Here is a 15,835-nt window from a genome sequence, read left to right as displayed (position 1 = left end):
AAAATATCTGTATTATGTGGAGCCACCAATTTCTTCGCTTCCATGAGTCTTGATCACTTTTGTCGTGCATTGATTTGCCACCATCAGCTGATGGTTGCTTAGTAGCTTCAGAGTCGGCTGTAGATGCTAACTTACCTGTATTATACAAACTTTTCACAGCGCTAAGCTCGGTCCCAAAAGATGCAACAATCCCAAAATGAGAGCTTGCTGTCAAGTTGCGCCTGCATGTGTGTTATAGGTGTAGGCAGTAAAAAGATAGATTCCATTGTATGTATTCATCTAAAGCATCTTAGTATCTCTTATCATCAGGAGGTTGTCTGTTTAAGGACAAGAAATATTCCTTCACACCACTTCTAAAACCACAAATTTCAACATTTAGACTTTGATTTTTGTACAGATTAAACAAACAAGGTATAAAGTGGAAATGAGTGAGCTTTAAAGCTGCTTGTAGGTAGATCTGGTTACCTTCAGACAGAGGCAGGCTCCCTTGTTTCCTGTCTTTATGCTTTAAGCCGTCCGTGTGCCGGCTCCAGCTTGAGTGTATAGACATCAGAGCGGTATTGATCTCATCCTCTCACTCTTGGCAAGACAGCAGGAAAACGTATTTCCCGAAATGTCAAACTGAACGCACTGCAGGTGCACATGAGTAGGCTTGTGTGAGTGCAGAGAGAGGCTTGCTGAGGCAGCATTCGAACTCTGAGGAATTTAACATTTCCGTGGAATAATAGAAGCAAACTGCTTTCGCGGGAGTGTGTGTTTGCTGCTCTGCTGTATGTGTGAGCAGACAGACATACCTGAGTTTGACTGGCAGGTAAGGCATAGAGGTTTTACCAATGGTCACATGGACACAGAATCTCAGCAGTTTGTCAGCAGACTGAGGGTTTCGCTGTGGATGTGAGCGCTGACCTCCGAGCAGCGTTTGACCTAGTAACGCTCAGCAGCAACACACTCAGTCACGTTCACTTGTCATCGCTGACAGATACTCATAAGCTCAGATCACAACAGGCTCAGCGTGAATCCCTGAGCTTAGAGCAAGACTTGACAGGAAAGAAGAAAGCCTCAGAGTTCAGTCCAGGCTGAGCAAAAAATAACCAATTAAGGCTTAATGCTCCCAAATTTCACAACACACAGGTGCTATCTAGCTGTACAAATGGTTTTAGTTGGATTCACTCAACTTTTCAGGGCATTTTTTAACACTGTTTGAACTCTCTGAACCACAAGCAGCTTCTGTAACATTTTTACTCACTGTGTTGTCATGTTCCTCTGCAATATAACGTCCTGCGCTTATAATGAAACAACACATCAATGTCTAGAAGTAGAGAGAACTCTCAGTATGTTGTGTTTAGTGTGACAAAGTCAGAATGCATTCATCTGAAGCAACATGTACAGCCTTTTTCTAAATGCCCACATGTGTCACTGGAAAATATGAAAACTCTGCATACTATCGATATTTTACGATTTATTTTTTATTTATTTATTTTTTTATTTTATTTTCAATTTGTTCCCGTACTTTCCTCCTGCTCCGTTCTGTGAAAACATGACCTGTAGTTCAGTTGAAAGTCCCTGAAATATGGTCATGCGACTGTCAGTCACTAATGGCATCTTGGTTGCACCAAAGAAGGACAATTTTTTTGTTTTCACAGACTCTGACAAATGAAAACTGTTTGTTTTTGGCATTTTTTAAATTAAGACACATGAAGTCCGTCCATCCATCCATCCATCCATCCAACCATTTATCCATCCATCCATCCATTTATCCATCCATCCATCCATCCATCCATCCATCCATCCATCCATCCATCCATTACCTACACACAGACAGGTCGCCAGTCTATCACAGGGCAATTTGATGAAATGTCACAATTTTAAGCTTAGATTTGGATAATATTCCCAACGGAACTGCCTTTTTTTTTTGTTTGTTTTTTTTAAAGATATCCTCTCTTTTAATCCTGTCAGCAGGTTTTGGGGTTCAGAGGGTGAAGGGAGTTTGCAGTGATCTTCTTGTGGTCAATACATTTCTCTAAATTTTATGGTTTTTATGGTAAATTTCAAGTGAAGTCAGCAGAGAGATGCTGCTCACTGTTTTGCAGTCATATCTTTGCAAGCCAGGCGTAATTGTCCAGCAGTAGCTGCAGCCAGAGCCCACAGTGGAAGCCCCCCGGCCCACCAGAGCCCATCATGTAGTCACTGAAATATCAAGCATACAAAGCTTTTTGATTTGTGGTCTGTGTGGAAAGTTACAGTTATTGGGTTACATACAGTCTCAGTGGGTGGCTGGTTTGCTTATCTTTACAAATGTGTGTGTGTGTATCTTAAAGTGGTTGAGGTTCATTGAGAAAACATGCAAAGAATTTCCTACAGAATCCTGAGGCCAAGTGTGTGTTTTCTGGAAAATTGTCGCTGAAACACTCCTTTCTTTCTCTCTTTACACACACACACACACACCCACACACATACACACCACACACACACACACACACACACAGCACAACTACCCAAATATCTGTTTCACAAATACTCCCCTGATAACACACTTCCCCCTCACACACTACGTGTTTGTGTGTTCATTCTGAGCACAGGCGACCTTTTTCTGGGAAGAAAATCTGAAAAAAAAACAAAGTGAGATTTCGACATTTCCCACCTTGCGGTCGGAGCCAGGGGCCAATTTAGATCAGTGTGGGCCCCTGACTGTGTAATGGCCAGATTCCAGCCTTGTCTGGAGACACATAAACGCTCAGGTTTTTGCCAGTCCAGTTTATTCTCTGTGTCCTTCTCTCTTTCATGCAGCATGTAATTTAAATGTTTTTGGCTGAACATAGCTGTTTAGGAGCTAAATGCAGCTTGTGTGTAACTTAAAATGGAGACAGAGAGACGAATCATTCAAAGTTGTTTTTCTCTCACGCTTGGAAATATGGACAAAACTTCAACTTTACAGTGACTTTTCTGCGTTGTAGTAAGAAATAGTGCAGAAAAGTGATTGACAGATTGAAACACTCAGAAACAAGATAAAATAAAACTTTATTAATCTCGAAAGAAACTGCTATGCCAGATATTGCTAAAAAAACAAAAAACAAAAAACGAATGACATGGTTTATGAAATGCAGTGCCTATAAAGTTAAAAAGTATAAGTACAACACATTGCTAAAATAAAATAAATTGGCTAAAATGAGGACAGAATAGAAAAGCAAAAAGGAATGTTGGGACTTGTACTGAGGAAATATCACACATGAGAATTAAACATTGCACGTTACAGTGACATTTTGTGCACGAACATATAAATTTGCACACGAGATCAAACTATTTCACGTGAAAATGAAATGTTACACATGATACTGAAACTAATATTGCACAAACTGTTGAGTAAAGTAAGATTGCAAATGATATTGATGCTATTGCTTGGATCTAAATGACCCACAAACACATGGAAGTGATATCTTTTACAGCCTTGTTATGCAGGAACTGGTATTTCTTACAACTGAATGCCGCTACAGTTTTGGAACACAATTCACTTTTATGCCACTGTCGTAAATATAAATCGGTCCTTGACCCCTGACCCCCACACTGACAGCTGTACACATGCATTTGTTGACATGTTATTATTCCTTACTACTCCAACAGCAAGAACACCAGGTTGTTGTTTGTCTTGCAGTCTGGCTTGTCTTTTTATTTTGCAAAGCTCTCGCCAAACACTAAAAGACCGTCTGAGAGTCTTGTCTGACCTCTTTTTTGTTCTTAGCCTTCTCTGTCTTTGCTCTCTTTAGTGTCTTTGCCTCTAATAAGATGTGCATACTCAGAATGGTGCACTACCTTAAGCTAACTGAAGTGATTTGTGAAGGAGAAGCATTCCACACTTCACCCAGCAAATGGAACCAGTTCACCCCAGTAACTTGAGCAAAATTAGGAGTTTGAGATGTGGGCAAGAAATAAAAGAGGAGTCATTCACCACATTACAAGCCTGTGCACCATCAAAATGATGTTGAACCTGTTATTTTAAGGTAAAGGTGCTGCACAATGCTGCTTTAAGGCAGGTACACACCCTCGCCTACGTGCAGATCTGCTCCATGCCCTGCAGTGCTGCACGCTCAACTCGTATGCACGCAGCAGACAAATATGTTATGAATGATTTATAGCATTCGGTTAATTCATTTCCCGTTTTTCTGAGTGGTTAAAAGAGCCTAAGATAACATCCTAAAGAAGGAGAAGAGGCAGGTCTTAATGGGCTGTTGATGGATGGATGAGTGAGATTGTCCTGGATGCCCACAGGCTCCCTACAACAAGTGCTTTGTATCACGTAGCAGCTCAACCTGAGTGATGGCCAGGAATGCTGAATAAGTGATCGAAGGACAGCTGCAAAGACAAATAAAGGAGAGAGTGGCAGGTCAGAGGAGAAGGAGTGGACTTAGACAGGGAAGTAGGAAGAAAAACACATGAGAAGAGAAAAGGAAATAAAGAAAAAGCTGAAAACAGTAGAAAGTAAAAGAAAATCAGGAAGTAAAAAGATTAACATTTAAAAAAAAACATATGGTGAGTTGTGCAATCAGTATGTCATCTCTACTTTGGATATTTTTATTTGGCATTTCACTGAAATACCACAGGTTTCTATGTTCATTCTGGAGCATATGGAATCGTGGAGGTCATTGTTCTATACGATGATTTGAAGGAATTAGTTTAGTGTAGTTTTTAGCTTATTTTAGTATTTCTCTTTAAACGTATTAACTGCTGTTTTAACCTTAATCAGAGTAAAAACAAAACTGTAGCCTAAAAAAAAAAACACACAAAAAAAAACAAAAAAAAAAAACATTTTTGGACAATACATTTCTGCTGTATGTGTCAGAGCTCAGTTGCGGTGTAAAAAGCAACTGGACTTTTATTTTGGCCTGACAGGTGCTAATTCCCTGAGATGCTGCCAATCATCGTGCATCCCTAGTTTGATCTGTAAATCTCTAAATCTGCAAAGTGTGGATTTTGTGCCTAACTGACTGACTGATGGCATCACTGATTTTGTGGCGTTTTCTATTGATACAGACATACTTAACAAGTTGCAAATAAAACAGTTGTTGTATTGTTGTTCAGGACCAAGACAATAGAAGGTCATTGTGCAGAGATGGCCGTGAACGAATGCTTCTGGTTTTTCCAGTAGAGTATGAAAGCTGATGGACAAGAAGTTGTAGTAAGGTGTGCATAAACAACAACTTAGCAGCTTTAATCTACCTGCTGATGTCAGTGGCCGCTGCCATGTTGGAGGCAATGAGGGCAGACCGGTGTGCATTCATATTGGCTTGTTGAATAAGTAAAAGCGAACTGTCCCTGCAGGATATGGAAAGCAGAGCCAAGATTTAGTCAAGTGTGGCCTGTGTGCTTTCATTCAACAGTCATTAACACTTGAGGTGACTTCGTGCACATGCAGAGGAGACAGAAAAACGAGGGCTTAACTGTTCCTGATTGCTTGAATGAAACTTCTGCAGAGTTCGTCCTCTTCCTCTGTCAGGTCAAATGTGAACAAACGGATCATAAGTGGTAGTTTTGATTAAAAAAAAAAAAAAAAAAAGAATCCCTGAATGGCTTGAAATCCCCCATCAGGTTGACTTTACTGGAAACAGATTGAAATAGTCTCTCCACACTGTCAGATTTTGTAAAAAATTGCATCCAAGAGTGCCGCCTGATTGCACTCTGTTTATACGGACAGACTCTTCTTCTGAGAACTGACTCATTAAATGCGTTTGGGCAGCATTCAGACACGCGAGCAGACAACATCTGGCCCACAAACAAACGTGGAGTGTGTTTATCTCCGCCGTGTTTCCATAGTGTCACAGAGGCGCAGCGACGGCGGAGGAAAAACAACTCATACATAAACAGGACGGGCAGGATTTTTAGTGAAAACTTTCCACGGTTGAGGAGACTCCGACATTTCTGAGCAACGCTGGTGCTCACCGACTATTTGTGTCATGGGACGTCATATATGTTTTAGTACATTTCGTTTGTTTAGTTTAAAAGCCGGCGGTTACGGCCAAGTTGGTGTGATTTGTTTGAAGGCAGATTCCAAGTGGGTTAATCGTGCTCATAAAGCAAAGATACTGTCGGTATGTTTTAAACTTTGTCTGGTTGTAAACAGCAGACAGGTCAGGTTGGGAATTCTCAGACGTGACTTTAAGTGTTTGCTGCTAAATATGAAGAATATGATGTGATATATTTTCCTAGAATACATAAAAGCCACTGTCAACAGCTCCCACAGTGTTTGTTCCCAGTGGTTTTCATTCAATAAGCATGTGAGCAAGTGATAATGAAAGCTAACGCATGACGTCACATGACTATCAGGACATTATCCAGGACTGCAATGACAGAGTTGATGTTTTCTTAGTCACAGTGGAATGCAAATACTCTTGTAGGGGCTTCTTGGAAGGTTGATATCAGCGCAAACAAATGAACACAAACATTTCTCGAGAGGATAATATGAAATGCCAACAAATCCAGTTTTTGTCAGCTGTTTGAAACCGATGTCACAAAGTTATTTGGGTCACGATTTTGCAAAATGAAGCGGCCAGCAGCTACAGTTTAAGCAGCCACGCTCTAGCTTCAGTTTGTCAAAGTGTAAATATAAATATGGTTGTACTTGCAAAGAAATGGACTTTATATCAGGAACTGAAGGTTATTTGGTATTGAAAAATAGATGAGTCATAAAGGTGGTGACATTTTAAAAGTTTATTGGCTTGTGGATAAATATTCAGCGGAAAGTTTGGCTGCTTGTGATAGTCTGTTCTTTGTCTCATCAGAAATACTGTGTATGCATTCTAGAGCAAAAGACCAAACCAATCTAAGACTAATTATCCTATCCAGTTTGAGAAAAGCAGGATAAAATACAGAGTTGACACTAGAATTTGATCACTGAGACAAATGTATGATACTGTACAGGCGCATTTATAAACCAAACAAATTTTCTGTTGGAACGTGAAGAGCAAATTATTACTGACAAAGAAAAATCTGAGAAGCATTTTAGGATCTTGAGATGAGTTAAGAAGAAGGCTGTTTCTTAGGAAATACAAGAAACTGCTCAATATTTCATATTCCTGTTCCTAATGGAATGAATGAAGAACACAATCCATGATTTGTAGCTGTTGGACATTCAGTGTTTTCTCTGGTGTTTTCCCAGAACCTAAAAGTTTGTTTTACAAGGTTGCAGATAATGCACCCATTCTTTCCTTTTTCCAGTGTAAATACTTTAGACTGTAGTTGTCTGACTGTAGTACATAGTAATTATTGAGATGCCTGTAATATAATTTGATATCTCAATGATAGATGGTTGATCCACTGAACTATTTATGTATTTGTTTTGTAATATTTTTGACCGGCAATGCTGTTTTAGCTGATTTTAGATTTTAAAATGTGTATCCGGTGAGGTACTCATACATTTTCTTCTTAAATGTAAGCTTTTTTTAATAGCATTTTTATTTATTTTAAGCTCTTTTTTGGAATTGTATGTGTGCAGTTATTTTCCATCATTTTCCATAGTTTTAAGTTTCTCTCTCGTTCCAATGGTTATTGATCTAATTGCTGTTCCAGGTGCAACACTCCTCACCTTAAAAAGGCTCTCCTGTGTGTTTGTAATTAAAAGGCAGCTCTACTGCATGAATCATTTTCAGTCTTTTCTAAATAAATGATTTCTTAGCACTGATTGTGAGCCACCTGTGTTATAATGCATAAAACATCATACCTATGAGTGTGATGGAAATGCACAGACTAGTGTTAAATTGTGGGTTTATTCTGCAAGTTGTGCCAACACTAAATAAATTACTGCTAAAACCTGACTGATTTCCTGAGAAACAACAAATGAAACTTTGCAGGAACACACATCTTTAAACAGCTGCATAACAATGGAAACAAACTGTCACCATCTGCAGCAGAGCAGAGTAAATATGTTGGAAATATTCCTGACTATATGATGTAACCGGCTGGTGTTTTCTGTCTGCAGGTATGCGAGCTGGTTCACTTCCTCATAGAGAACTGCATGAGTGTCCTGGGAGACGTCACCTCACTGTTCAAAGCCTTCAGCCAAAAGAGCAGCAACAGTGACCACGGATCAGGTGAGAACCGAGAGTCAGCAGAACAGAGGAGAATAGATGGAAATGTTTAAAATGTGGAGGCCAAGTCTGTGGACTGAATTCTTAGCCAGGATTCCCAAATCTGTTCCATTTCCATTAAAACCGCCGAAATGGCATGCACAGTCTCCATCACATCATTTGTACTGGCGTATAATTCAGCTCGGTTACATAAACTTGTGGAGATGAAAGCTTGAGAGAGGCTGAGTCAGTAACATAACAGGGATATTTTGTGTCCAAAATCATTTTTCCAAAAAACTGAGACACAGTTAAGAAACATATAAATTGATTTTAGCCCCATAATTCTATTTGTCTATGTGGGACGTGTCAGGTTAGTTTAGTCTGTAATTACAGCAGAAGAACTTATAGTTCTGTGCTTTTGAGTGTTTTCAATTTTCTTTCCAAGTGCGCGGAATAAAAGTGTACAAAACAGTCTGAAAAGAAAAGATTTGCACACAGAACATGTTCTACTGGGTTTATAGTTTATTGTGAAGGTCAGGGTCAAGTTTAAAATCATAATTTAAATCTGTGTCTCTGCAAAAAGATCCTTTATCTGTTTTACTAATAAAGCTTCACAGTGTGAAAGCTTCGTGGTTTGAGGCTGACTGGCTCTGTGTGTTTGCATGCAGCTGAATAGCAGAGGCTCTTTCAGGCTTGTTGATTGGGGTCAGCACACTGACCTGCAGTAATTTCAATGATTGCAAAGGTCACAGGTGCTGATCAGGACACCACTGAATCTCCTCATTCATATGAACCACTGAGTTTGTGCCTCATGCTGTAACTAACCACCGAAAGTCAAGGAGTGCAGAGCAGAAAGATGCTTTGTCCTCTGTTCTCCTCATCTCCAGCAGTGAACTTTGACTTGGTTCATTCAGATCAGTGGTTAAGCTTCTCACAAACTAATCACAAGGTTTTTATTTGTCCTCTTTGGTCTCACTTCAGATAATAAGGCACCCACCACCTAAAAACTGTTGACACATTCACAGTCTACCACTTGTTTAGACTCATATTAATATTCTCTCTCTTCTCCTTTTTCTTTTTTTTTCTTTTTCCTCATCTTCATCCATCGCCTTCTCCTTCTTTCTTCCCCATCTTTCTGCTCCCAGATGTGTCGTCCTTCCAGATGAATGACTCGTCCTACGACAGTCTGGAGAACGAGCTGAACGATGACCCTGAGTCTCCCTACCAGGAGCAGTTGCCTCTTCGCGACAAAGACAAGCCAGACAGCCGCAGCCGAGACTCCGTCATCACCCTCAGCGATGGCGATCCCGATCCCGACCCGGAGACCGACCTCCTGCTGCAGCTCCCCCCTCTGGCCAGGCCCAGGAGGTTCAGTCCGGCGGTTCGACAGCCTCGAACCCGCCAAACCAACGGTTCATCGCAGGGCCCCAGGAGGCTGAGGAGGAGCTCAGAGCCCGCCTTAGCCCTGGCCAGCACGCCGCCTTCAAGTGCAGTGACCATTCATGCTGATAACTGCCACCTTCCTGTGAGGAAGGCGAGCTATGATGCTGCCATGGAGGGGGAAGGTGAGGAGGAGGATGAGGTCTTTCTGGAGCAGGGGCTCAACGGGCTGCAACTGAAGGAACAAAGAGTGGACGGCTGCGAGAAGAGAGGAACCAAAACCCAGAACGGCGAGCGGAGGAAGATGAAGCACGCCCCTCCGCCGCCATTGCGACTAGATGCCAGCTGTTCCAGTCTGTCATCACCGGCAACCTCGCCAACAGGCTCCTCCCTCAGCTCTTTAGACTCCGCCTTCTCACAGTACTCAACTGACTATGCCACAAATGGGGCAATGCCATTGACTGAAACTGCTCCTCTCTCCCCTCTTTTTCCTGGACGGCCCCAGCAGTCACCCAGAGACTCCCCTCCTCAGAGGGAGGCCCTGCCTCAGTGGCAGCCCACCCAGTCTGCTCGGACCAACCAAACCCCCTCCAACTCGCACGGACTCCACCCGAACACGTGGCTCAAGAAGGACCGGTGCCTGTCACTAAGGCAGGCTGATGGTCGGCACACAGAGGCGGACTCGCCAGTGGTAAACGGGAAATCACACCCAACTAGTAATGGCTACTCTGTCGCTGCCCAGGAGTCCTTGGTGTTGAATCCAAACTGCCAGCGGAGGTCCAGCAGCCCTCCATCCTACCAGCAGGCTCTACTGCAGCTGCAGCGCAACCGCTCACCTTTCTACAGAGGTACAGAGAAACCTCTGACTGTTAGAGAGCTGAGGCAGCTCCATGACCAGACCAGCACCTACAGATCCCCGAACCAATCCTCCCCTAACAACCCCAAACCGCAATCTGAGGTCACTCAGAGGCTGTCTGGGGGTGAGTGTGTGCAGCCCCCACAGGGTGTTTTCTACGGACAGAGCGCCACCACTCTCGTAATCCAGAGGCAAAAGTCCCACTCTCTAACTCCGGCCATGGACAGCCACAAAGGGAGGAGGACTCTTCCCCGCCGAGCATCTGAACCTGCCAAGGTCACTGCGAACTCTAACCCCTCCACTAGCCTCACCTTGGACAGACCTCGTACTTTTAAAGCAACGCCCCAAGATGGCGGCCTGCGAGTGTCAGACGTGGAGCCCAACAACAACAAGCCGCACTACTGCCTTTCTCCCTCCGCCACTCGAGCCGTAAGAGACTACTTTTCCTCGCAGGGTCAGGAGGATGCAGACACCTGCCTGCGGAGGAGTCAGGAGGTGGCATTGGCGATCGTGCAGGGAAAGAAAGAGTGGCAGAGCAGGCGGTGCAGCGACCCACGACTGGAGGACTTTGAACAGCTGTTTTTTGCAGAAGAGTCATATGTGTAAATAAGAACTTTGTATAGACCAACTGTAAATGGGAGACTGGCTCTTATCTGCTATGTTCACTTGTAACCAACTTGTCTTCATTATTGATGTGATCATATTCCTCCATATACAGTTTTATCCTGTTGCAGATTACTGTAATGGTACTTCTAAGGTTTAAGATTTAAAAGGTACAGATGCACGTCCTGGTTCATTGGTTCAACTCTTTGTAATCTACATATTAAGACAGATATCTGGCAGACTTAAACGTTGAGATCAAGTGCTATCCTGTATCTGACAGAGACATTGCTGTGCAGTAAAGCAGCTGGTGTCCTCAAATTATTTACAAAGCAGTGATGCCGTTCCAGTAAATTCAAGACAAGGAAGTTAAGAAACGGTTTACTTCAACATCTGAATCCATAAACAGTCATTGAAGCTACTGTCAAAATGGGTCAGTGTTACAGCTCTCGTGCCAAAATCTGGTTTCTCTGACAAATCTGTTATTTTTTTGCCGTGTCCTCGTTTTGCCTCCAGGATGTATTGTTCCTCTTTCAGCACGTGATGAAATTCTGAAGGAAGTTTGCCACAAATTAAAATGGAAGGACAAAGAAGCATTTGTTTCTTGTTCTCGTAAAGCTTGCAAAATGTTTAAAAATAAAGTTTACCGTTCCCAAAGCTGGCAGAAAATCATGACGAGTGGTAGGAAAGTCAAGGCCGAGTCACATTTTTGTAGTCAGATTTCGAAAAAGCAAAACATGTAAAACTGAAAGACTATTACTGATTAAAGTTTTCGTGTGCAGAAACAAATGCAACCAAGGCCACATTTTTTAAACCATTATGAAGCTCTCTGAGGCCAGCGAAGGTGAAAAAGCTCTATATAATGTTTATTAATCTCCCTCTTTGTAGCTGTAATAACAATATGGCCACAATGACTGCTATGACTTTGTGCAGATACTATGAAATGCATTTATCTCTATTAGAAGGAGAACTCTTAAGGACAGACGCCCTCGCTGTACATACATATTTCTTAAACAACATCTTAGACTGTCTTAACAGTGTTTGTACCTTTTATGACCAACTGCATCTATAAAATGAGCTATTCCTTTTCCAGACAGTGTTTTTTTCTGTCTGAATCAGTGAATCAATGGGGCCGGTATTTATTCATATAAGCTGAGTTTCCAGACACACAGCACACAGTGTTGTCCTCGGCAGCTCTGGTTTATATCTCTGTGACCTGGGAGGAAGGGAAGGCTGGACGAAGAGGAAAATCTGTCTGTATGTGTGTTTTATTTTGAGAGGAAGAAAGAGATGTTGAATTTGAGGTGATCATTGACGGCGTGTCTTGAGCCAAAATGTGAGAAACCCTGTGCCACTGAGGGAGAAATCTCTTTTATTGTTGCTTCTACAGCACTTCATTATTCTCATTAAGAAAGTCTCACAAGGACACAGCTTGTGTGTGTGATTGTGTATGCGTGTGTTGAGTTAAATGCATAATTTTAAAAACAGTCTCTCTAACTGTTGTATGTTTTGTCCATAATAATATGATCTTTTTATTCCCGTGCTGCTGTTATTGCAGCGTTGGTTTCTTTGGTGACACTTTGCAAGAAATGGCCTTATTTCACTGTTTATTAATGTCATGAAAAGTATGTAAACACACAAAGTCAGAGCAGTTTTAATGAGTATTAAACAGTGTTATTACTAATATAACTCGGTGACAGGACAACACACTGGAATAAGACCATTGTCATGTTTAGTGCTGCCATTTTTTTTAATGGTTTCACAAAGTACTTTATCCTGTATTATTAATATTATAATTGTTATCTTCATTACAGTGAATTGTGTTCAACCTGTATAGTTCTGCATATTTATGATACAGATATATATATAAATATATATATATATAAAATATATTATCTTGTAACTTTGGTATGTTGTGTTGTATGAGAAAATCAAATGTGTATTTTTGTACATGCCAATTCTGCTGCTGCTGTCTCTATAGAAAATATATTTGCTACAAAACGCACCATTTGTATATTGTGTACATCTGATGTCCAATACTCACGAGAACAAAAATATAATTGATTTTAATAAATGTTGCTCTTGTGAAACTACTTTGCAGCTCGAATGCGAGTTTGTTTACTAGGGAGGCTACCTGAAGCATGACAGTTTTGTTGTCTTTAGAAAATATCTGCAGGGTGGGATACAGGAAGAGAGATTAAAATCATCATTAACATTGCAAATGAATGAAAACAAGACTGTTTGGAATAAAACTGCTCTGCCCTTTTTAAAAATCATTTACGAATCCAAACAAAAATGACACTTACATTGAGAAAACAAATCACCTGTTACGAAACACATGAATATTAGGTTTTAGGAAAGTCACAAAAACCTGCAGCAGTAAAGGATATCAGCAGGATCATATGAACAGTTGTGACTTCATTTTTGTTGTATATCTGTATGGGCTTCAATTAATTTTTTTTTAGAACACAAATTCACCAATTCAGATTGGCTTGTCATAGTACATACTCTGTCAGTCATCCAGGTCATGGTAATCTTAAGAGCTTCAGTACAAGTGGCTAAATTTCTTCTTGAATACATTTCAACTCTTTGGTTTTATGTAAATGACGGGGAGTCACAGATACACAGTTGTGAATCAAAGTGCACTTACACTTGTAAATACCATGTATATCACGGCAGTCTTAAATTCTGAATGAATTCTGTTACTTAAATTTCTGACAGAATCTTTGAAACACATGCATCTTTTTTCACAAAACACAATCATGCATTTTGGTTCTTTCATAGATTTATTTTAGGTATTCTGGAAATCTGACTAAATCTGCTGGGTCAAACATATACATAATGCAACCTGAATGATCTGTTTTGGTGATGCACGAAGTTGTGTTATTTAACTTTTTTTCTTAGTGGCACGGCACAATTAACTACAGCTACTGACTCCCCTGAGCCAATTCAACTAAGACCCATTTGATACACTCATTAGACTCGGCCACAAACGACGGTGGGAAAGTCTGAGGAGTTCAGCAAAATTCTGAAAAAACAAATCACATACTTGAATGAGACAGTAAACTCACTTGGAGCCATTTCAAAGCAGCTACAGATCCCAAAATCAACTATGCAAACAATCATTTGAAAGTATAAAGTTTGTGGTACAGTTGTGTCACTGCCGCTATCAAGAAGAAAACACAAGTTGTCGCCTGCTGCTGAGAGGCAATTGGTCAGGACAGTCAAGAGTCAACCAAGAATCACCAAAAAGTAGGTCTGCAATGAGTTAGAAGCTGATGGAACACAGCTGTCGGTGTCAAATAGTCAATTAGTTTTACAACACCATGGGCTGAGAGGCTGCCATGTAAGAAAGGAGACCTTCCTCTAGGAACGAAACCTTAAGACTCGACTGACGTTTGCTGCTGATCATATGGACAAAGAAAAGGCCTTCTGGACAAAAGTTTTGTGGCAAAACAAAAACTGAGCGATGAGCCCATAATAACCAGCAATATGCTTGGATTAAATAAGATGAAGCCTTTAACCCTGAGAACAACAAACCTTTGCAGTCAATAAAGAACACCCCTCACACAAGCTGAGCAATGTTGTATATCTAGTTCAATGCAATGAGGAGTGCACAGACTTACATTTAAGAGACAAAATAACAGCTCCACTAGTGCATGTACACTGCTCAAAAAAAAAGATAAAGGGAACACCTAAACAACACAATGTAACTCCAAGTCAATCACACTTCTGCAAAATCAACCTGTCCAGGTAGGACGCGATATATATTGTGAATCAATTTCACCTGCTGTTGTGCAAATGGAGCAGACAACAGGTGAAAATGAGAGGCAATCAGCAAGACAACCACTATAAAGGAGTGGTTCTGCAGGTGGTGACCACAGACCATGTCTCTGTTCTCGTCCTTTCTGGCTCATGTTTTGATCACTTTTGCATTTTGTCAGTGCTCTCAGCTCTAGAGGTAGCATGAGGTGGTGTCTACAACCCACAGAAGTTGCTCAGGTAGTGCAGCTCATCCAGGATGGCACATCAATGTGAGCTGTGGCAAGAAGGTTTGCTGTGTCTCTCAGCACAGTGTCCAGAGCCTGAAGATAGCAGATAGATACCAGGAGACAGGCCAGTACACCAGGAGACGTGGAGGGGGCTGTAGGAGGGCAACAACCCAGCATCAGGACTGCTACCTCCTCCTTTGTGCAAGGAGGACCAGGAGGAGCACTGCCAGAGCCCTGCAGGATGACCTCCAGCAGGCCACTAATATGCATGTTTCTGCACTAACTGTCAGAAACAGACTCCATGAGGGCGTATGAGGGCCTGACGTCCACCAGTGGGGCTTCTGCTTACAGCCCAACATGAGGCAGGGCGATTGGCATTTGCCCTAGAACACCAAGATTGGCAGATTTGCCATTGGTGCCCTGTGGTCTTCATGGATGAGAGCAGGTTCACACTGAGCACATGTGACAGACGTGACAGAGTCTGGAGACGCCGTGGAGAACGCTCTGCTGCCTGCAACTTCCTCCAGCATGACCGGTTTGGCGGTGGGTCAGTAATGGTGTGAGGAGGCATTTCTTTGGAGAGCTGCACAGCCCACCATGTGCTAGCCAGAGGTACCCTGACTGCCATTAGGTACCGGGATGAGATCCTCAGACCCATTGTGAGACCATATGCTGGTGCAGTGGGCCCTGGGTTCCTTCTGATGCATGACAATGCTCGGCCTCATGTGGCTGAAGTGTGTCAGCAGTTCCTGCATGATGAAGGTATTCATGCTATGGACTGGCCTGCCCGTTCCCCAGTATAAGCATAAGTACAAGTTGATAAAGTCCATCCTTTGCATGGGAAAGTGTGTACGCACTTCAATACACACACATCTGTGCGTATGCACACAACAGTTCAATAAAACAGGTATGTTCTTAGAATTAGGAGATCCTCAATGAAGCTTTCAGAATTC

The 15,835-nt window shown here is 41.8% G+C and overlaps 1 protein-coding gene across 1 annotated transcript in view; it reads left to right on the top strand.

The window, feature by feature from the left end:
- arhgap20 (Rho GTPase activating protein 20) overlaps positions 1 to 12,983 on the top strand; it is a 37,507-nt gene extending 24,524 nt beyond the window's left edge. Inside the window, exons 14-15 of the mRNA XM_008281590.1 lie at positions 7,967 to 8,078; positions 9,200 to 12,983. Of these exons, the coding sequence (XP_008279812.1) occupies positions 7,967 to 8,078; positions 9,200 to 10,896 (1,809 nt within the window). The 3' untranslated portion in view covers positions 10,897 to 12,983. The remainder of the gene's footprint in view (positions 1 to 7,966; positions 8,079 to 9,199) is intronic.
- Positions 12,984 to 15,835: the final 2,852 nt, after the last annotated feature.

The sequence above is a fragment of the Stegastes partitus genome, unplaced genomic scaffold (genome assembly GCF_000690725.1).
Source record: "Stegastes partitus isolate 25-593 unplaced genomic scaffold, Stegastes_partitus-1.0.2 Scaffold238, whole genome shotgun sequence".
Classification (NCBI taxonomy): domain Eukaryota; kingdom Metazoa; phylum Chordata; class Actinopteri; family Pomacentridae; genus Stegastes; species Stegastes partitus.
The sequence above is the reverse complement of the archived record's forward strand: the minus strand, read 5'-3'. Positions and strand labels throughout refer to the sequence as shown.